Genomic DNA, 23,920 nt, shown 5'->3' on the forward strand with positions numbered 1-23,920 from the left:
CTCATTGCAGCCTCAACCTCCTGGGCTCAAGCAGTTCTCCTGTCGCAGCCTCCTGAGTAGCTGAGACCACAGGCATGCACCAAAATGCTTGGCTCATTTTTACATTTTTTGTAGAAATGTAGTTTTACCATATTGTCCAGGGTGGTCTTGAACTCCTGGGCTCAAGCAATCCTCCCACCTTGGTCTCCCAAAATGCTGGAATTACAGGTGTGAGCCACCATGCCCTGCCTAACAAAGTACTTTAGACTAGGTGGCTTATAGCAACAGGAATTTATTTCTCATAGTTCTAGAAGCTAGGAAGTCCAAGATCAAGGTGCTGGTAGATTTGGTGTCTGGTGAGGGCTGCTCTCTGACTCACAAACAGCACCTTTTTCTGTGTCTTCACATGACAGAATGGAGGGCTAGTCACTGGGGTCTCTTTTATAGTGGCACTAATCTCATTCATGAGGGCTCTGCCATTACGATCGAATCACCTCCCAAAGGCTCCACCCCCTAATACCATCACTTTAAGGGTTAGGATTTTAACATATAAATTTGGGGGATGTAGGACACAAACATTTAGACCATAGCAGAAGGTCTCTCCAAGAAAAAATTTACATGCATGAAACATGAAATAATAAATAATGGGGTTAGATGCCAAAAATAAATGTTATCAATTGGATTTCAGAGAGGAGAAAACGTTGTAAGGAAAATCTCCAAGAAGGGAGTGAAATCTAAGCTAGGACATAAGGAAATTAGTCAGTGTGAGAAAATAACTTTGTGTTAGTTTTCTGTTGCTGTGTAACAAATTATGATAAACTTAGCTGCTTAAAAAAGTATACATGTATCATCTGTCTGTTTTCACGTGGCAGGAGTCTAGGCACAGCTTGTCTGGATCCTCTGTTCAGAGTCTTAAAGGCTGAAATCAAGGTGCTCCTGGCCAAGTGTGGTGGCTCACCTGTAATTGCAGCACTTCGGGAGACCGAGGCAGGAGGATTGGTTGAGCCTAGGAGTTCAAGACTACCTTGGGCAACATGGCGAGACCCTGTCTCTACAAAAAAAAAAAAAAAAAAATTAGAAGAGCATGGTGATGCACACTTGTAGTCCCAGCTACTTGGGATGCTGAGGTGGAAGGATCACTTGAACCCAGGGGATTGAGGCTTCAGTGAGCCATAATCATGCCACTGCAATCCAGCCTGGGTGACAGAGTGAGACCCTGTCTAAAAAAGAAAATAAATAAATAAATAAACAAACAAATAAATAAATAAATAAGAGGTGCTTCTTTCTGGAGCTCAGTTGACCTCTTCGAAGCTCACATCATTTTTGGCAGAATTCAGTTCTCACAGTGGTAAGCCTGAGGTCCTTGTTTTCTTGCTGGCTGTCAGTCAGTAACTGCCCACATTTCTTGTGACATGGCCCTCTCAGAGGCCCTCTCAGGCAACCAGGGCAGCTATCTTCTTCAGTGCCAGCAAAAGAGCCTCTCACTCCTTCCATCCTAGTTTAAAGGTCTCACTTGATCAGGCCAGGCCCAACCAGGAAAACCACACTTTCGATTAACAAAGTCAACTAATTCTGGGCCCTAATTACATCTGCAAAGTCTCTTCACCTTTGCCATACAGCATAACATAATCGTGGGAGTGCTCTCTCTTCACTTTGCCGTATTCTATTGGCTAAAAGCAAATTGCAGCTCCCACCCAGCCTCAAAAGAATTATACAAGGCGTGGGTCGTAGGAGGCCACTTCATAATCCTGCCTTCTACAGTGTCTTTGTTTACCAATAATTCTTTAAAAATTTTTTATTTTATTGTGTTAAGAACACTTACTATGAGATCTACCCTCTGAACCAATTTTTAAGTGTATGATGTATTTTGTTGGGTGTAAGCACAGTGTTGTACAGCAGATCTCTAGAGCTTATTCATCTTTCTTGACTGAAACTCTAGGTCAGCTGATTAATAACTCATTTCCCTTTCACTCTAGTCCCTGGTAGCCACCATTCCACTCTTTTTTTCTGTGAATTTGACTATTTTAGAAACCTCATATAAGTGGAAACATGCAGTATTTGTCTAAGACTGGTTTATTGCACTTAGCAGAGTGTCTTCAAGGTTCATGCATGTTGTCACAGATTGCAGAATGTCCTTCATTTTCAAGGATAAAACTCCATTGTATGTATATATGTATTATTTTCTTTATCCGTTTATCTGTTGATAGGCATTTAGGTTGTTTCCTTATCTTGGCTACTGTGAATAATGCTGAAATGAACATGGAAATGTGAATATCTCTTCAAGATCCTGATTTCAATTCTTTCAGATAAATGCCCAGAAGTGGGATATCTGGATGAATGGTAGTTCTATTTTTAATTTTTTGAGGAACCTCTAAACTGTTTTTCATAGCAGCCACACCATTTTAGATACTGACCAACAGTGTGCAAAGGTTCCAGTTTCCTCACATCCTCACCAACATTTTTTTTTTTTTGATAATAGCCATCTTGACAGAGGTAAGGTAATATCTCATTATGGCTTTGATTTGCATTTCCCTGATTATTAGTGACAATGAGCACCTTTTCATACCTGTGTCTTCTTTGGAGAAATGTCTGTTCAAGTCCTTAGCCTATTTCTTAATTAGGATGTTAATTTTTTAAAATACCAAGTTGTAGGGGCTGTAAATGATTCTTTTGTTGTTTGAACGTGTTTTAAAAGTGAAAGTTTTTAAAAAGTCATTTTTTAAAAAGGCCCTGGATATTAGATGCCAGGCTAAGGAAAATCAATTCTCTGTACTTGGAGCTTTTGCTTGGGGACCAGCTGTTCATCGTTATGATGGGAGAAGAAAGGAGCCTAGAGTGAGCTATAATTAGAGAAACCACATCATCATTTTGATATACTGCAAGAACTTCCTAACTTCCTCTTGGCTGTTGATCTTGACTGTCTCCCATCTGCCTCTAGTCACAGTCAAGGTGATCTTTCCAAAATGGTTATCCAATCATGCCACTACCCTGCTTAAAATGCTTCTGCTGATTATTAGACAGAACCCTCCTAGGATAGGACTGCCATGCTGTTCAGATTCATGTCTCAACATGTGCTTTGTGCTTCACATGTCCTTTATCCACGCTCAATGAGACAGTGGCATAAGGATTAATGGAGGGATGAATTTGAGAGACATTCGCAGGTAAACTTACTGGGATGTGGTGAGGGAGAGTGTCTTGGTCTGTTTTGTGCTGCTATCACAGAATACTGGTGACTGGGTAATTCAAAAAGAACAGAAATTTATTTCTCACAGTTCTGGAGGCTGGGAAGTCCAGTATTAAGGTGCCAGCATCTGGTCAGAGTCTTCTTGCTGTGTCCTGACATGGTGGAAGGTAGAAAGGGCTGAGCCCACTCCTGCAAGCCTTTTTTATAGCAGCATTAATCCACTCATTAATCCACAAATACTGCATGAAGGCAGAGCGCTCATGACCTAAGCACTTTTCATTAAACACTTCCCAACGTTGTTGCACTGGTGATTAAATTTCCAACCCATGAATTTTGAGGGACCAAATAGCAGAGGGAGTAGGCTCACCTCTATGTTATTTAGACCATAGCAGAGGGTGAGTCTACTCCATGCATGGAAGTAAGGAGGGCAGGTGCAGTAGCAGATGTAGGAGAGAAGATAAGTTCAGTTTAAGGTTGCTGTAGGACATTACACTCAAGGGCTTTTTGTATGGTTGGCCCTGTTTCGGGCACTGTAGGATCTATAAAGGAGGTCCCAGACATGACGCCTAGAGAGGGGAGAATATGCATTGCATTAGGAAATTAGAGATTCACAAAAGGATTATCACTGGTGGTAGATTCCAGAGATCGAATGATAACGGTGTCTGTTAATAGCCAAATGAAATTTTCCCCACTCCATGAAGTACCCAATAAAGTTAATGACAGATAGAAGGTTGCTTTTCATTGTTTCTGAGGCTTGACTATTAAACAAGAATGACATCGTTAGGGCCTAATTTGGGGGTACACAAAAATATCAGGAGAAGAGGTTTCACTCTTCTCCCAGTTATCTCAAATCAATTTTGTCTTTCCAAGTGTCTTTTGTCATTTAACAATCTGGTTATGAAGCTTGAAGTTCTTCTGTGCTTGTTTTGGACTGTATAGAAGTACGTACGTTTTTCTTCTACTGTTTTCTGGTGAGTGTCAGGCTAAAAATCTTTTTAGCTGCCCTAGTCTGCATTCCTAATGTGGGAGATGGTCTGGTGAGTATAAACAAAAAGGGATGCTCTTTCCTTCTTTGTGGAAGATGGATTCTAATCTCTGTCTCTTTTCCTGTGTAGCTAAGTAGAATCTGCCATATTAATGTCCAGTCAGTTTCTAGCTCATCTAGTCCTTATGATTCCTCCCACGGTCACTTGCATGCTGCCATTGCTTTGGGCCTGTGGCTGCTGCTAGTGCTTCTATAGCAGCAACCCGACTTCCTACTGGCACCAGCACCAGCTCTGCCCCCTGAGAAGCGTGCTTTACTGTCTGGGATCCCCCGCTAGGGGTGCCTCCGCCAGCTGCTGCTGTCCTTGCTGCCCCCGAGACACACAAAGACTGAAAGTTGTCTGCACCACTGTCCATACCACCTTATTAACTGCTGAAGCCCTGGTCTCTGTTCCAAAGCCCCTTAACTTTGAGGACATAGCTTCTGGTAAGGAGTTTAGAAAGCCCTTCTGAAGGGGTAATTGGAGGAAGAGGCACTGAATCTGATGTGTTGTATTTTCCCAAGTCAAGCCTACACATCTCTCAGTGCTTTCAGGCACGCTGTCATCTCAGAGACTGGGCACACACACATCAGGATTTCCCTTCCTCTTCCCCAAGAAGCAGAATCCAAACCCTTCCAGTAGGGGTTTGCTGGGAGGCCAGGGAGTTGTGGGCATATTCTTTGAATCTAGTTTTCTTGGCCCTAAAAGTGTGATGGGATGAAAATTGAACATGGTGAAGAGCCTTTAAATGAAGCTCAGGAAAGCCTGTATCTTAGGTCTTCCACTTAGTAACAGGTCATCTACTCATGTCCTCTGAAACTGTTCATCTCTCATGATGGGATCTGTCTTCTTCTGACAATGTCCCAAGTCCCTTGAACTCTGGCTTAGCTAGTCTTGACTTCTGTATTAGTCTGAGTAATACTGGGTGATGCTGTGATAACGTCCCTGCCCCATCTCAGTAGCTTCATATTTGCCACTATACAGAATCTTTTGTGGGTTGTACAGTCTTCTCTATCTTGTGGCTATAACATGTAAAACACATGCCTCCTGCCTTAGTTTCCTAGGGCTGCCGGAACAAGATACCACAAACTGAGTGGTTTAAAACAACAAACACTTTTTTCTCTCAGGGTTCTGAAGGCTAGAAGTCCAGAATCAAGGTGTGGGAGGCCCGTGTCTCCTCTGAAGGCTCTAGGGAACAATCCTTCTTGTCCCTTTCTAGCTTTTGAAGGTTGCCAGCAATCTTCGGCATTCCTTGCTGGTAGATGCATCACTCCAATCTCTGTCACCACCTCCACGTGGCTATTTTCCCTGTGTCTCTCTGTCCAATTTCCCTTCTTTTTCTAATGGTGCTAGTTATTAGATTAGGGCCAACCATAATCCAATGTGACCTCATCTTAATTTGATTGCATCTATAAGACCCTATTTCCAAAGAAGATTACATGAACAGGTGCTGAGTACCAGGTCCCTGATATATTTTTTGAGGAGACACAGTTCAACCATAACACCCTTCAAAGTTGTTCTGAAGAAGAGAGGCAGAAGAGAGGCCCCCGGCTCTTACCAGTCTCACCTCAGAAGAGATGTATGCTAGTTTTGTTCGCAGTCCAGCCCCAACGTAACTACAAGGGAGGCTAATACATTCAGGGGAGCACATGGCTATTTGGTGAACATTACTTGTCTCTGTCACATCCTCGTCCAGTTTGTTTCTTCTGATCCCAGAATGCTCTGGGGCACACATGATAGTTTCTATGTAATGTGAAATATCTGTCAAGAATAGCAGTGGGTTCCTGCAAAGCACATGGAAGGAACAGACTTGGAAAATTGCTCAAAGAAAAGAAACAAATAGTTTATATAGTTCGTAAAACTATCTTATTTTTGTTTGGTTCTTTGATTTATCTTAATCCAGAGGTTACGAAATAGCAGTCAGCAGGTTGGATCTATTCCACAGATTTGTGTGTGTGTGTGTGTGGCCCACACAGTGTTCAAGAAATATGAACAGACTGGGCATGGTGGCTCATGCCTGTAATCCTAGCACTTTGGGAGGCTGAGGCGGGAGGATTGCTTGAGCCCAGGAGTTTGAGACCAGCCTGGGCAATATGATGAAACCCTGCCAGTACAAAAAATTAGCTGGATGTGGTGGAGTGCACCTGTAATCCCAGCTACTTGGGAGGCTGAAGTGGCAGGATCACTTAAGCCCTGGAGATCAAGGCTGCAGTGAGCCAAGATTGTGTCACTGCACTCAGCCTGGGCAACAAAGTGAGCCTATAATCCCAATACTTTGGAAGGCTGAGGTGGGTGGATCACCTGAGGTCAGGAGTTCGAGAGCAGCCTGGCCAGCATAGTGAAACCCCATCTCTACTAAAAATACAAAAAATTAGTTGGGTGTGGTAGCGGGCTCCTGTATTCGCTTGAACTCAGGAGGCAGAGGTTGCAGTGAGCCAAGATCATGCCATTACACTCCAGCCTGGGCAACAAAAGCAAAACTCTGTCTCAAAAAAAAAAAAAAAAAAAAAAAAAAGAAAACAAATGTCTACACAACTAGATTTACCTTGAACAATGGGAAGATTTGACAACAACTGGGCTCACATTTACACAGAAAACTAAGAAGGAGGAAAACAGCCAAATAAGAGCTGCTCCCTGTGGACAGTCCCATGTTTGCAGTTCACCCTCATGCCCACCATTCACTGGAGAATCACCAACACTGAGGCTGTCACTTCTTATTTGTCTTTGTGATTTCACTGTTGTTTTCTTAGAGTAGAGATTTTTTCCCCTTATATCTTGCTCTTTCTACTCACTTCCTTTACCTCACTGGCCCCTGCAGGCATTTGTGTTTGAGACTTCAATTTTTAGTAAAATCTGCATTTTCATGTATCTTGTGCTTCTAAGGGATTAAGCACTATACCATAGTATGACCTTGAACTTAGCACTCTGAGGTTGACTCCTGCTGTAGCATCTGCAATAGTAGTGATTTAAGGCAAACAGTTGGTAAAGCTCCAGAAATGTCTTTATCAGCCCAGAAATACCTATAGGGGGGTGGATAAATGTTTGCAATGAAATATTAACAATTGGGATATTTGGGTAAATTTGAGGATAATTAAAATGAGGCCTATTGACTCACTTTGAGGTAAATCTTTACTGATATAGCTTTTGTGCCTTTTCTCCCTATACAGACCATTGGAGCGTTCCAGCGAAGATGTGGATATAATCTTCACTCGACTGAAAGAAGTTAAAGCTTTTGAGAAATTTCACCCAAATCTCCTTCATCAGATTTGCTTATGTGGTTATTATGAGAATCTGGAAAAGGGAATAACATGTAAGGAATGCAACTCTAGTAGTATATTTCCACGTATGGTTTATGCTCATTTGTGGTTACTTTATGGAAATAAATAGCAAATAGAGTATTTATGTGCTAAATATTTGAGCTTCAACCAAAGGTATTAAGTTGACATTTCCCTCTAGTCTGTTTATTCAGTTCCATGTAGGTGTTTCCCTAACTCCTTTGTTCACAGAACATAAATGGTTCTTCCAGGGCAACCGACTTTCTAGATGGAGCTGGAGGGATGTAATGATTCACACATTTAGCTATATCTTTAGAAATTCAAATAATTGTCTTCTCTAATCCAAGAAATGTGTGGCCAATAGTATATTAAGGTAAAAGTTCTCTTAACTAGTGCTGATAGTAATGTTTTGAATTAATGCCAGTTATATCATCTATTCCAGATGTGAATAAGGGGCAGGGAGATAGAGTAACAGTTGGATTTTTTTAAAAGTATTTTTTCATTAAAGAAGTAATAGTTCTTCTGTTGGAACACTTTATGCTGCACTCACAGAAAACTCCCTTTCAACTGATTTGAATATTTAATGACTTATACAACAAGAAAAAAAAAATCAATTACTCATATAGAAGAAATCCTGAGGTAGAATGGGTAGAATGACTTCAGGGTTGGTTAGTGAAGTGACTCAGTGAAATTATTAAGGCTTCAGGTCCTTCTTGTATTTTTTTGTTTTTGTACGCATTCTGAGGTGTTGAGTTTTGTCCTCAGACTTGTCCCAAATTATTCTGACAGCTACAGCTGTTGGATGCATTATGTATTGATACAAAAACGTCCTGCTGAAGGACTATTTCTTTTTGGGTCTCTGTTTTAGAAGTCCCCCAGCAGACTTCTTGTATTGACTCATTGGCCAGAAATGCATCGCATGCCTAAGTCTAAACCAATCACTTGCAAAAATAATGGGATCACCAGGACTGATTTATACCAATCATGATTGCCCTAGTGGAGCTAACACCTAGCCCTATGGATGAGGGTGGAAACTTGTCTAAAACCTGGGTTCAGTTAGACAACAGGGCACGAGTGGTTCTGGGTGGGAAAGCAACAGGGTGAGTCACAACATTATTGTAGAAAATTTAGAAAGTCAACAAAATAAAAATCACCTACAATTTCTACCATTAACATTTTGTGGGCCAGGCGCAGTGGCTCATGCTTGTAATCCTGGCATTTTGGGAGGCCAAGGTGGGCAGATCATGAGGTCAGGAGATTAAGACCATCCTGGCTAACACGGTGAAACCCTGTCTCTATTAAAAATACTAACAATTAGCCGGCCGTGGTGGCGGGCACCTGTAATCCCAGCTACTCGGGAGGCTGAGGCAGGAGAATTGCTTGAACCCAGGAGGTGGAGGTTGCAGTGAGCTGAGATTGCATCATTGCATTCTGCACTCCAGCCTGGGTGACAGAACAAGACTCTGTCTAAAAAAAAAAAATTGGAGTATATTCTTCAAAATGTTCTCCTATGTGTACACATAGAAGCATAGTTACATTTCTTTTTCTTTTTTTTTTGAGATGAGTTCTTGCTCTGTCATCTAGGCTAGAGTGCAGTAGTGCCATCATGGCTCACTACAACCTTGAACTCCTAGGCTCAAGCCATCTGACCACCTCAGCCTCCTGAGTTGCTAGGACTACAGGCATATGCCACCATGCCCAGCTACTTTCTTTAATTTTGGTAAAGACCAGGTCAGCTATGTTGCCCAGGCTGGTCTTGAACTCCTGGTCTCAAGCAATCCTCCTGCCGTGGCTTCCCAAAGTGTTGGGATTATAGGCGTGACCCCCGCACCCAACTCATAGTTACATTTCTGTTAAGAAAAAAATCATCCATACATATCATTTTCAACCAGTCTTTTAAAACTGATATCAGAAACTTTATTCTTTTGGCAATAAAACTATTTTATGTTTCTAAAAGCCATTTTCAAAATGAATCTCCTAACATGTGTAACATGAATTTGATTGACAAATAATAATGTCTTTTGGGGCCAAGAATTTCATAAAAGACAAAACCCTAACTCTAAAATGAGTCACAAAGATTTGAAATAGCAGAGTTACTGGAGAGACCAGCTATAAACTGATAAACTCCATCTTAAGCTTGTCATTGCACTTGGTAGGATGTTATTGTTGTTTTTTGCCTTTCCACAGCATGTCCTAGTCAGGAAGTTCAGAGCAGCTTGTCATCATTAATTGTGGTTCCCAGAAGCTTGCTCGTCTCCAGTGAGCACTAGCCTTGCCAGGACTCGGTTGTCCCACTAGATGTCATGTGATTTTTCATTGAGTTACTTGACCTCTGACTTTAACTGTGAAGAGGATTTTAAAATATCAAATCACTCCATCTAGTTATTTAGTTAGGATATTTAAAAGGACAGTTGGTTTGCATGAAATTTTTGAACCAGTGTTTTGGAATTACTTTCCCAGACCTGGTCTTAATATGATATGGGAACTATGGTTCTATCTAAATACCTAAATATTTTCTCTCTGAGAGGACAAACTTGGAGCAAGATCAGGTTCAAAAATTTCTGATGAGGGTCATTCAAATGCTTAAAAGCAGTGAATTTATAAAAAGAATAAGAAAACGAACAATGATAATATAGTAGTTAAAATTTTTAAACAAAGCAGATTTTGGTTTTTTAAATCAATCATTGGTCACCTTAAAAGGAGAGGTGCTAGTCTAGAAAACACATTGCTTTTAATATAGTCTTGGGAAATATCAGCCAATTCTTCTTAAATTCAAAGGATCTTATAACATTTAAAGCTATCATCTTTATTACAGCTCTGTAAGTATGATAGATTCTCTTTAACAAGGTTCCACTTCACAGAATATTGAATAAATAGGATATAGCTTTGTTGACAGATGAGGTGAAGAAAAACATGCCATGTTCCTGTGGGCAAGAGTTAGAGGAAGGGTGGTAAGCTCAGTTAGGTCCAAGACATGCTTGGACCAGTGAAAAACTATCAGATCCTACAGTAAAACCAAGTTGTATCTGTTATATTTATATCACTGTTTTTTTCCCCAGTATTTCGCCAGGGTGATATTGGAACAAACTGGTATGCTGTCTTGGCAGGGTCTTTGGATGTTAAAGTATCTGAGACCAGCAGTCACCAGGTAATATGCTCTATTTTTTTGAAAGGATTTATTTTTTTTGAAGACATATTATCCCTGTGTCTTTTATGCCATTACAATTACATTTTCAAGTCCATTTCTTCTTTCCTACAATAAGGGGTTTGGCAGTGTTTGTTTGATTCCTTTATTAAGTTACTCAACAAACACCTATTGAATGTCTTCTCTGATTTGAGTATGATGCCAGGTGTCAAAACATGAAATGCAAGAACACATTGGATGCTTTCTAGGAGCTTATAGTCTATTTGGAAATGCAAGGAATTGCAATGTGACACAAATTGCTGTGTAGGGTGAAATGTGAGTGAAGGGGAAGGAGAAGAAGTCTTCCTATGTTTCCTCTTGGATCCTTTCTCCATCATTGTATCTTGAATTTTCTTTGGCCTAGAAGTGATCCCCTCATCGGCCTTGTAGGAGCTCTGGTGATGCAAGGGAAATACGGTTGATGCAGTCCCCCTAAAATCTCTATTTCTCTGCCTTGTCTTTGCAAATGTGGAAGGCTAATAATATTGTTTTCCTTCTAAAGTACAGCGCTGGCTTTATTTTCATTAGTCACCTCTGAGGAGTTTGGCATCCTAGTAGATGAAACTCATTCTTTTTTCTGTTCACAAAATGTATGAATATTTAAAAAACAAAAACAAAATTAAAAAAGAAAGAAAAATATTAAAAAAAGAAAAAATATATGAATATTTAAAGTCAAACCCAGGGCCTTCTTTCACATCTGCAGTGACTCTTGCTCTATCATTAAGACATGTGGCCAAAATGTACACAACCTCACTGTTTAGAGCCAAGAATCTCGAGTCTGAAAAGTATGACCCATAAAAGGCCACCATCAGGTGTCACTATGAAAATGTTCCAAGTGTTATTTCCACATATTCAGAATTCAGAAAAAACAAAAACTGAAGAGAATTAGTTCATTGTAAAATCTGAAAGAATTACTGAAAAAAATTAAAGAATTAGTTAAAGGGACAAGTAACTTTCTGCCAAGTATCATATTTAAGACAATGTTTTGGAGCCTTTTTCATAGGTAGCACACTTCAAATGTGAGAAAAATTCATGACACACCAAATTTGAAGTTTAAATTTTTTAGGAACTTGTATGCGTATTGAAGTTGTGGGCAGTCCCTATCTTAAAAATGGAGTGGTGTCCCAAAAGATTGCTGGTAAGGTGGGCATTTGCAATTTGCAATGTAGTTTCCTGGGTGATACCCATTGTAATGGATGGTTAAATTCTCAGGCCAGTGTCCAAATCCTGTGTAATCCATAGTATACTCTTTCTGTGCATCAGTGCATGAAAATTCCATTAGACACAGCGTGGAACCTGTGCTTCCCAACTTTGATGGTACTTTTCCTCTTCCTGTCTCTCACGAGGTTGGCTTTCTCTTGGATTTCAGAGAGAGTCAAGGTGAGAGGTGGGTTTTGATTCTGGTAAGCTGCCTCGGTTTCGAATGGGAAGGAGAACAGCTAGCATTTCTTGGATATTTGCCGTATCCAGTATAACCAAGATATTTATCCATATATAATTTATCCAATCCTTCGTGGATGTTTACTTGGCAGTGTTCCAAGCACTTAACAGGTATTTATTTACTTCTTTAATCCTCAAGTCAACCATGAGGTAGGTCGTATTACTGTTCTCATTTTGCAGATGAGAAAACGAAGTCCCCAAGTGGTTAAATAACTTACCTCAAGTATTATATCTAGAAATTAGAGAAACCAAGATTAAAACCCAAGTAGTCAGGCACCTGAACAGATGCTCTTCGCCACTGCTCTCCACCATTTGACTCTTAAGAAACATGATGCAACATGCAACTTCCCTCTCTCCCTGCCTTTTGTCATCCTTTCAGATTACCCCGTGTCCTTCCTCTCTGCATATCTCCTACCTTGTGGGTGCTGTTCTGGTGGGAACTCTCTGGGCCTTTTTACTCAGAGCCGCTCCTGGTACTTCCCTTCCCCAGGTTTCACCTGCATAGATGTGCCCTGGGGACAGGGATCATTCTGCTCAGTTCCTCCTGCAGCTAGAGTGGGTCCTGAATGAGTGATAATGGAGAGAGTGGAGAAGCTAAAAAGAGAAATGTGACAAAAGAGAAGAATGGGAAGTAAGATGAGACTTAAGGAGGAGAAAAGAAAGAAGAGGAAATCTCAGGAAGGAGAGAGAAGCCGAATCAGAAAAGGAAGAGCAGATGTGCCTAAGGGGATGATAAATAACACCAGCTCTTATGTGCTGACACACCAGATGTGAAAGCTGGCTGATATTTTGATGGTATTAAAATAGTATCTGGCCAGGGGTTTCAGGAATATTGCCCTTGACCAGTTATCTCTCACCATGGCATCCTAGCAGGGTTATTAGCTACAGATTTAACAATTTTAACTAAAGTTTTAATTTTAGATTTATCTGTAATGCAGAGAACTCTGTAAAACCAATGCAGAGAACTTTCCTAAGCTGGGCTTGGTCTTCTTTTAGTTGTTAGGAATATTTAATTTAATACCAAAGCCGGCTTACTACTTCCTTTATGTATTTCATCCCACAATGTTCAACCAGAGTTTTCTGGATGGATTTGTGTCACTAAAATAAAAGGAAGAGAAAGCTCATTGACCCCTATACCCTCTAGCCCTCTAGAGTACAGCCTGAGATAAACAGGGCCCAGCCTTCCAGCCAGTTCTGAGGGCTGGACATGGTCCAGCCACATGGGAGAAAGAAGCTAAGGAGAATGACCAAGATGGCAGAGTCCCCTTCCATGCCAAGATGCTTGCAAGGGAGAAACAAAACTGCCATATCTACCCATGCTGGCCTTTTGATGGCTCTGGGTGTCTGCCCACTAGCAATGTGGTAAATCAGGGGGATTGTTTAACATGGCCGAGTAGTGCCCCATACAAGTCAGGGTTCTTTGGAGGAACAGAAGCACTAAGAGATAGAGATGGAGAGAGAGAGACAGGTTTTTTTTTAGGAACTGACTCACATGATTTCGGGGGCTGGCAGGTCTGAAGTCTAGAGCTGGCAGGCTGGAGATTCAGGTAAGAGTTATTGGCAGAAGCAGAATTCCTTCTTCTTTGGGAAACCTCAAGGAAAACCTGTTTGCTCTTAGGCTTTCAGTGAGTAGATGAGGCACACGCACATCATGGAGGGTGATCTACTTTAAGGTCTACTGATTGTAAACGTTAATCACATCTAAAAAGTATCTTTACAGCAACATCTAGGTTAGTATTTAACCAAACTACTGGCCATTATTGTCTAGCTAAGTTGACACATACAATTAACCATAATAGACCCCAATGAGGGGGGAAATGGGGTTGGGTGAAGGCCATGGGTGAGGAGCAAGGAGAGACCATTCCTACCCCTAGAGACCAGAAACAATCATTGCTGAGTGCCCTCCTTGTGTGGCTCGTGTGAGGGGTTCCATGGACATTAACTGAACTAATCTTTAGGCATTTGTGTCCTGTTTTACCAAAGGCTTGAAAACAAGGCTCAGTGACTTAGGTGCAGGTTTCCCAGGGCCACACATGTGTACGTGGGCAAACTGAGATTTGAATTCAGGTCTGACGTCCTCCAAATTGCATGTTCTTCTGCTGGGCGCACACATGTGAACAGAGGTGTGAGGAGGATGGTAAAAGTGAAGGAAGAAAAGTTATGAGAGTCTAAGAGAAAACTGAGGAAAGAGAAAAGAGGTGATGGCACAGAGTCAAGTCTTTCAGGGAGGACAGAGCAGAGTTTCTTGCCAGCCTGCCCCTTGCTGCCCTGCACGTCTGCCTTCTCACCTGAGAGCCAGAGGGATGTAGTGACAAATTCCCAAACTTAGCACTAGGTTTTAGCCCCTTAGTGGGGTGTGAGCCAGGATGATGGAAGAAGAGTGGGAGTGGCTGCTGGCAATGGGGCGCCTATGACAGGAAGCTCTGTGCCCAGTGTGTCACAAGCGTTATCCCACAGGCACTCACCACACTCCCCTCCCCTTAGTGCTGTGGTTTGTCTCATTTTAGAGGCCAGATATTCAACAGCTTGCCCAAGGTCACAAAGCTGCTGGATGTCTGGGCCAGTTCTTTGTGATTCTGGGGCTCAATGCTTGCCCATCATGGTTGTATAGGTGCCACCCAGAAGGACCAGAAGGGGAAGGAAGAGAGGTGGGGGCCGAGCCAGCTGTTAAGGAATAAGGAATGCAGGGAGGAGCTTTTGCCTTGCAGCTTCTCCAACTTGCACCTGGGTGTCTGATGCAGCTCTCAGCTCCACAGCCCTTCCCTCTAAGCCCACTGCCCAGGTGCTATTGGGGGCATTCCTCCTCCCACCCTCTCTTTGATCTGGTGATGCACATTGAAAGGGGTGAGGCCCTCCCTCCAAAGGGCTTCCGGATTAGAGGGTAGGATAGATAAGTGTAGTTGATAGGGAGGGAAAGTGAGGTACACAGTGCACAAGATGGAGGCAAAATGGTTAGAACTGACGGTGATGGGATGTGGAGGTGTAGAGAGAAAGGGAGTCTCCTGACTTGGGTGAAGAGGTGGACAGTGATGCTACTAATGGAAATGGGAATACATGAGGGAGACCACCTTTCCCAGATTCTGCAATAGTATTTTATGCTATATGTTTATTAGGTATGTATATTAGTCCCTTTTCATGCTGCTGAGAAAGGCATACCTGAGACTGGGGCAATTTACAAAAGAAATAAGTTTATTAGACTTATAGTTTCACATGGCTGGAGAGACCTCCCAATCATGGCAGAAGGCAAGGACGAGCAAGTCACATCTTACATGGATGGCAGCAGGCAAAGAGAACTTGTGCAGGGAAACTCCCATTTTTAAAACCATCAGATCTTTGTGAGATTTATTCACTGTCAGAGAACAGCGCAGGAAAGACCCACACCCATAATTCAATTACCTTCCACTGGGTTCCTCCTGCAACACATGGGAATTGTGGGAGTTATAATTCAAGATGAGATTTAGGTGAGGACACAGCCAAACCATATCATTCCATCCCTGACCACTGCCAAATCTCATGTCCTCACATTTCAAAACCAATCATGCCTTCTCAACAGTCCCCCAAAGTCTTAATTCATTTCAGCATTAACTCAAAAGTCCACAGTCCAATGTCTTATCTGAGACAAGGCAAGTCCTTTCCGCCTACGCGTGTGTAAAATTAAAAGCAACTTAGTTACTTCCTAAATACAATGGGGGTACAGGCATTGGTTAAATACAGCCATTCCAAATGGGAGAAATTGGCCAAAAAAAGGCTACAGGTCCCAGTCCGAAATCCAGCAGGGCAGTCAAATCTTAAAGCTCCAAAATGATCTCCTTGGACTCCATGTCTCACATTCACGTCACGCTGATGCAAGAGGTGGGAGGCGGGTTCCCATCGTCTTGGGCAGCTCGGTCCCTGTGACTTTGCAGAGTATAGCCTCCCTTCTGGTTGCTTTCATGGGCTGGCATTGAGTGTATGCGGCTTTTCCAGGTGCAAAGTGCAAGCTGTCAGTGGATCTACCATTCTGGGATCTGGAGGATGATGGACCTTTTTTCACAGCTCCACTAGGTGGTGCCCCAGTAGGGACTCTGTGTGGGGCTCCAACCCCACATTTCCCTTCTGCACTGCCCTAGCAGAGGTTCTCCATGAAAGCCTCGCCCCTGCAGCAAACTTCTGCCTGGACTTCCAGGTATTTCCATACATTCTCTGAAATCTAGGTAGAGGTTCCCAAACCTCAATTCTTGACTTCTGTACACCTGCAGGTTCAACACCACATGGAAGCTGCCAAGGCTTGGGGCTTGCACCCTCTGAAGCCATGGCCTGAACTGTACCTTGGCCCCTTTTAGTCATAGCTGGAGTGGCTAGGCTGCAGGGCACCAAGTTCCTAGGCTGCACATAGCACCAGTACCCTGAGCTTGGCCCATTAAACCATTTTTTCCTCCTAGGCCTCTGAGCCTGTGATGGGAGGGGCTGCCATGAAGACTTCTGACATGCCCTGGAGACATTTTCCCCATTGTCTTGGGGAGTAACATTTGGCTCCTTGTTGCTTATGCAAATTTCTGTAGCTGGCTTGAATTTCTTCTCAGAAAATGGGATTTTATTTTCTATCACATTGTCAGGCTGCAAATTTTCCAAACTTTTATGCTCTGCTTCCCTTATAAAACTGAATGCCTTTAACAGCACCCAAGTCAACTCTTGAATGCTTTGCTGTGTAGAAATTTCTTCTGCCAGATACCCTAAATCTGGCAGATGCCACCAGTGTCTTTGCTAAAACATAGTAAGAGCCACCTTTGCTCCAGTTCCCAACAAGTTCCTCATCTCCATCTGAGACCACCTCAGCCTGGATTTGTCCATATCATTAATCAGCATTTTGGTCAAAGCCATTCAACAAGTCTCTAGGGAGTTCCAAACTTTCCCACATTTTTGTGTCTTTTTCTGAGCCCTCCAAACTGTTCCATCCTCTGCCTGTTACCTAGTTCCAAAGTCGCTTCCACATTTTCAGGTATCTTTTTAGCAGCACCCCACTCCAGTGGTACCAATGTACTCTATTAGTTCATTCTCATGCTGCTGATAAAGACATACCTGAGACTGGGCAATTTACAAAAGAAAGAGGTTTACTGGACTTACAGTTCCATGTGGCTAGGGAGACCTCACAATCATGGTGGAAGGCAAGGAGGAGCAAGTCACATCTTATGTGGATGGCAGCAGACAAAGAGTTTATGCAGGAAAACTCCTATTTTTAAAACCATCACATCTCATGAGACTCATTCACTATCATGAGAACAATGCAGAAAAGACCCACCCCTATAATTCAATTTCTTTCCACTGGTTCCTCCCATGACATGTGGGAATTGTGGGAGTTACAATTCAAGGTGAGATTTGGGTGGGGACACAGCCAAACTGTATCAGTATGAATGATTTGATGGAATTTTTTCTGAAAAAAAAAATCAACCTCTTTCTTTTATATGGTGGTAGAAAGATATATCTGTATATAAATTTCAAGAATACATAGGGTGTAACTATTCTATTTGACTCAAATTCATATTGCCTTCCTGTTTCAAGTTAATATTACTTATTCTCCCTTCTTGTCATTCCCTTATATTTTTTGCTGACTAGGTTAAAAAACACACAGCTTCTTCTATGTGATTGGTTTAGCAGATTCTTCCTGAGTTTTTGAATGCCGGGTTGAGGGTCCTACTTATTTTTCATCAGCGATATCCCCAGAGCATGTAGTAGAAACTGTTCATTTACAGAGCATTTCAGGAACTTTCTTTGGTGTGAGCCCACCCTGTTTAGGAAATAGCTGTGCTGTTTCTTGCTCAGTGCCTGATGCCCAAGTGTCTGCTCAGGATGATGCAGTGGTGAGCCTGGGAACGGGGAGTACCTGTGGCCTCCTGAGCCCATCCAGCATTCCGCCCCTGCTCTCCTGTGCTTTAGGCAGTGCGTGCAGTCATTTCCTGGAGAATCTGCAAAGCCTGCAAGGCATCTGCTCCCAAAGGGCACCTGCTCGCAAGCTCCTCCAGTGTCCGTGGCGGGGTGGAGAGGGGTAACGGAGATCCTCTTCTGCCCCCAGATCGCTGAAGCCTAAAATTATTTTTTAAAAAGTCATGATTCTATATTTGAGAGAAGTATTAACTACAGACTTTTCGATGAGTGCTGATGTATACTTCAGGCCCTCTCTTATGAAGGGAGGATGGAGAAAAAAGCTATCCGGCTGTAGGACTGAAATGACTCACCTTCCAGGGTCACCCCTGGTCAGCCCACCCACCAGAATGGCCAGAAGTTGGCCATTGCAGGAGGCGTGAGCTGCAGGCTGACTGGGCCTTTCCCTGCGGGTCTTCTCTGGGCTCAGGAAGCATCAGATAGTGGCATGGATTCCTGCTGAGCAGGGAAACCCACTCCTTTCCCCTCTCATAGTCAGCCCTTTCCAGGCAGGCCACAGCCACATGCTGCTTCTCCTTTCTGTTTTCCTCTCAGTCAAGTTTCCCTAATTTAAGGTTTCAAGCGACTGGAGGGGAGACAATAGTGCCTGGATGGGAGGAACGGTGGGCTCTGCCTTCTGGGGAGCTGGGGCTGCGTTGCTTTCATTTCTTTTGTTACTGCCTTGAAAACATGTTTGTCCTAAGAATTCTAGGAAATGCATAGATTATTCTGTCCCTATTACTTTCAGAAACTTTTAGAGGCTGACAAATCCTTGTAATTATCTTTCTATAAATTATATTTATTCCACTACTCTATATAAAATGAAACCTACTGCAACACTCTTACCACTATGTGTAATTGTCAGAGGCATCTCTCCCATTTGCTCAGACACCCTTCCTACCTTGGCCATTCTTCATCTTAACCCAAGAAAAAGAGCACCCAGAAGGGGACTGCCCACAGACCACTTCATCCTTCTAAGGTGTCCCAACCTGGCTGACACGTTCACATAGATTTCCACTGGGAGCATCCACTTGGCTTCCATCAGGGATTAATCCTTCCATTTCACCAATAATATCTGTCCGCACCTACAGTCTCTTACCTGAGCCTAACCAGGACCCATCTACCTCCAGATCCCCACTGCTGCACTCACCTGCACAAGATCCTCTCCTGTCTTGGCGCCTATGTAACCTGAAAGTTACATAGGGCTAAAAGTCAGATATTTTACATTCCCACTAGAATGAATAATACTATGGGTGTATTTTTTCTCAGTAATATTTTAATCGATTTAGAATTAGAGATGAACATTGGGACAAGTTATAAGCAATAAATAACAAGCTTAAAAACAATAAATAGTTATAAATCTCACTGTATCAGATATTATCCAGCTCTGTGTGTGTGTGTGTATGTGTGTGTGTGTGTGTGTGTGTATGTGTGTGTGTGTGTGTGTGTTTACTTCAGAGACAGAAAGAAAGGGAGAGAGAAGGTCCTGTTTTTTCCTGCAGATTTTATAAGTGAGGAGCTTTTTTGGCATAGTAAGTATCAAAATCCTAGATATATATAAGATTTTAAATTAATCTTTACATCCCAAAAAGTAAAAAGCCTTTTCCAGTCATAGGAAAGAAGAATTTCTGATGACTGCTGACAGAATAAAGTTTATATTGCAAGATAGAAAATGGATGGTTTATTAATTCTTTAAAACTTTTACATTTCTATCACAGATGCTTATTTAAAGCTTTAGTATTTGCCTAATGCAACCCACGGTGGTTAAATTCAGAACTCCTTTGAAATTCTATTGCCACTTAATTGGCTGTGGGTATTCACAGTTAGATTACCTGTAAATTGGGGATAATAGCTGTTATCTGAAATGAGCCGATGTATGCAAAGCACTTAGTACAAAGCCTGGGATAGAGCCAGAGGGTCTGTGCTTTTTGAAATTACCATTTCAGGAAAAGTTGGTTACAATGACTGCAATGCTGTTGTTTTATCACAAGAGGGCAGTGCCAGAATAGAAAATGCAGGAAATGTACTTGGGATTTGAAACAGTAGAAGTTTAACAATATTGTTCAGCCATTTCATGGATCAGAGAATCCGGGCTGCACTTGGCCTTGGTCATCACTTAATTTCATCCCTTCATCTGTCACTGTGAAATTATCTGGCACATTTTAGCTCAATTTCAGAAAAAAATCTCATACTAGTTTTCTCCATAAAGTAAAATAATATGCTTTTATTTGCCTTCTCTTTTTTCCTTCTACAGTAACAAATATGTTTTTAAGCATTGCATTTTTGTTTACAAATTTTGAAGAACACGTGTGTTTCACTGTAATGTGGATCTCTCTACCTTTGTCTGTCTTTCTCTCTTTGCCTCTCTGATTCTTCTATTCGCTCATTTCACTCCATTATTTTCAAACAGAGAACACTGCCATCATTGGAAACATTTTTTTCTGAGCACATTTATTGAGCCCATAAAACGTGAAAAGTGCCAAGTCCACAGCAGTTGTTTGTAATCTCTTCCTACTTGTCTATGCTCAGGTCAGGCTATTTGTTAGGAGCTGATTGGGAGTTTATTGAGCATCCTGCATCCTGTATTTAGTTTTGTTGCCATGTAATTCTTTGTTTGGGTGGTTGGATGCAAAACTGCGTCACAATGCTGGACAGACTGGCTCTCCACTGAAATGAGGCTGGCCTCCCTGATTCAGTTACCAGAATGCTAATGCTAGTCCATTCTCATCAAATCTTCCTGCGGCGGGCTTGCCCGGTCTTGTTAAGCTCTGTTGAACGTACTGATTCCAGGGAAGTGTTCTAAATGCAACAACTCTTGTCTTTGCTGTTTGTTAGAAAACACATTTGCCTGAGAAGTATTTTGCCCTCTTGCTTTGGCAGGAAATGCTTCTGACAGCACATACAATCTAACATCTTGAAAAATTAAGAGATTGGGTTCCATTTAATTTTATTACTTTAGATGACTTGGAGCACTCAGTAAATTCCAGGACTAAATTCAAGTTCGTGAAATAATCCCAGGTGCTGTGAAACTTAATGGCAAGCGTTGCCTATAGGCCTAAAATAAAACTTATAAAAACATTTGCCTTGTAAGAATTTATGTTCACACCTGTGAATAGCCACTGCAGTCCAGCCTGGGCAACACAAGACCTCGTCTCTAAGAAAGAAAAAAATATGTTTCTGTCTCCACACATTTAAAGGACCAATTATTTTTCCCTTGGTGTTAACTCAGTATATGTCCAAAACAATAAATTTGCCATGAGACAATGAACTCTTCTTGATCCATGAATATGGAAGTGAGTTAAATGTGCATAATAAGATGATCTGATAGCCCTTGAAGTTACAGTACAATTTTTAGAAAATCTTGATGTACTTACCACAGAGAATTCTTATGTCTGTTTAATTGATTGTTAGCTATTTTAAATTCCATCAGAATACCTATAACTTGTGTAAGTTGGATTTCAGCTGATGCTTATAGACATTATTTATTTGCAAGGCACAAGTACCTTAGCTTGGCTACCAATCTTAGTTATCAGTGACACATAACCATTGGCTTTCTTAACACCATTCCCATTTCCATACTGTTTACTATATTTATAATGAAACAAATAAAATGCCTCATATGAGAATGCCTGCTTTAAAAAACCCAGTGTACCATAACTCAGACACACAAAGCGGATAAATTAAGGGGTGATTAGTTGCAGTACAAAAGGATTCTTTGATTTACAGCAGGGTTTGTCAGAAGGGCTCCTTTGAATACAAGCTCCCCCAGAGAGCTGAAGTGTTTTGCAGATCATTCAATCCACTTGACATCCAGACTAGGGGACAGAGAAACTTGGAATTTAAGTGTTGAAAGCCATCATTAGTTGAAGATTAACGAAATGAATATAGAGATTCTCTATTATTTAAATGATAGAAAAAAACCGCTTTGCTTTTTAGAAATATGGATAACCCATACATGTATGTGACTAAGTTAGAAATAATAATTTCCATTGTTTATGGAGCACCTATTATGTGCCAGAAACTAAACAGCACTATATGGATTCTGTATACTACTTTATTTCTATTTAATACTGCTAATGATCTTACAAGAAAACTTGTGCCCATTTTACAAATGAGGATACTGAGGCTCTGGGGAACATTTGCCAAAGTCCACAGGTCGGTCATTGGCAGAGATAAGTTTTGAATTAAGTCTACCAAGGCCCCTGGCTGTTCTACTGTGCTGCTTCTGGGGGATTTTCCCTGCTGAGCATTGTGTGTTCTGACCGTGGTTAGCCTCCACGTGGGAGTCCTTTGCCTGATGCCCTGCCTTCCAGCATGGGCGGCTTCATCGCCATCTTTATTAACTTACCTAATGCAAGCTTTTATGAGTGAAGTTAACTGGGCCCTGCATATCCCACTGAAAACACTGTGCCAAGACAGTGCTCATGACTTACTTCAGCTGGTGCCCGGCTGGGTAAAGGAGGAGAACCTGGAATCTGGGGGGCATCCATGATGGAGGTGGGAAATGTCTCCAAGGCATGTTCAGGCAGTGCTGGGCAGGAGGGGCAGAGGAAGCAGGAAGGTGGTGTAACACAGCCCCCAGGTTAGTGTGGGGAGGGCCGAGGCTGGTCTAACCAGGGGTAGCATGATAAGGCTTGGCCTGCTGATGGGCGGCAGTCAAAAGCAGGCCCAGCGGTGGAGATGGGCAGCGGGCAGGCTGCCTAAGAGGTCTGGCCACAGAAGGACTGCCAGAGAGGAACTGGGACCCAGGAAGGGCTGTCAGGACAAGATACTGTGACTTTGATAAGAATTAGGGTACCTGGCAGGTTAGCGAGGCAGAGACTCTGAAAGACAGAAACTCAGTTTCTCCAACCAGGGTCAGAACTCGGTTATTAGAACTGGGGCACAGGATCAGAGTGGGAAAAGCAGAAATGCTGATTTTATTTTATTTTTTTAGAGACAGAGTCTTGCTGTGACTCCCAGGCTGGAATGCAATGGTGGGATCATAGCCCATTGTAACTTTGAGCTCCTGGAATTAAGGGATCCTCCTGCCTCACCCTCATGAGTAGCTGGGACCATAGGCAAACACCACCAGGCCTGGCTAATTTTTTATTTTTTTTAGAGATGGGGGTCTTGCTATGTTGCCCAGGCTGGTCTTAAATTCCTGGCTTCAAGCAAGTCTCTCACCTCCCCTCCAGCAGGTGCTGGGATAACAGGCATGAGTGATTCAATTCAGTTCTTAATTACCCATTTGTGATTGTTTAAATTTCCCCTAATGAATAAGAGGATTGCCTGGGATGGATTTGATCCTCTAAGGAGGATCAAGTGGACCTCAATATTGGAATTGGAGGATTAGAGGAGGAGCAATGCCAAATGTTTTATATTTTCCTAATGATTTGGACTTATTTGGTATTCAATAAATATGCAGATTGGCTGACTGAAGTAAGAATCAATATGAATTAAATTGGTACCTTAACTGAACCTTGGCCAAGAGGTACTTATACTTCCTAGGACAATCTAAGAAGAATGTGGGTAGATCATTAGACGGACTAGGTTCTAGTCTCAGCTCTTCTACTTACTAGCCATCATCTTGGGCAAGTCACTGAATATCCTTGAGCCTGATTTGCTTAACTTATAAAATAGCAATAGTACTATTGATATTGTTGGATTGTGTTAGTATGAGTGTCCACAATTTATTAAGCATGTGTTTTGAGTCAGGCACTATGCAAAGCAGTTTAAATACATTATCTCATTCACCTGTTGTGAGGAACAAATGAGACATCGTCATTGAGACACTTGGCCAGTGTGTGGCCCAGTCCTCGCTCACACACATACAGATCAGCATGCTCGGTGCTGCACAGTGGGACTAAGAGTGGGTGGATGATTAAGTAAGGATGTCTGTGTTTTAGAAGGAGGAAAAGGAGTGATCCAGTGGACTGAGAGATGAGATAGCTGG

General features: G+C 42.1%; 1 protein-coding gene across 2 annotated transcripts in view; it reads left to right on the top strand.

Annotated features, from left to right (window-relative positions):
- RAPGEF4 (Rap guanine nucleotide exchange factor 4) overlaps nt 1-23,920 on the top strand; it is a 308,971-nt gene that overhangs the window by 48,248 nt on the left and 236,803 nt on the right. For both annotated transcript variants that reach the window (XM_015110377.3, XM_077957208.1), the window contains exons 2-3: nt 7,356-7,498; nt 10,523-10,611. In XM_015110377.3, coding sequence (XP_014965863.1) covers nt 7,356-7,498; nt 10,523-10,611 — 232 coding nt within the window. The remainder of the gene's footprint in view (nt 1-7,355; nt 7,499-10,522; nt 10,612-23,920) is intronic.

This window comes from Macaca mulatta, chromosome 12 (genome assembly GCF_049350105.2).
Source record: "Macaca mulatta isolate MMU2019108-1 chromosome 12, T2T-MMU8v2.0, whole genome shotgun sequence".
NCBI lineage: Eukaryota > Metazoa > Chordata > Mammalia > Primates > Cercopithecidae > Macaca > Macaca mulatta.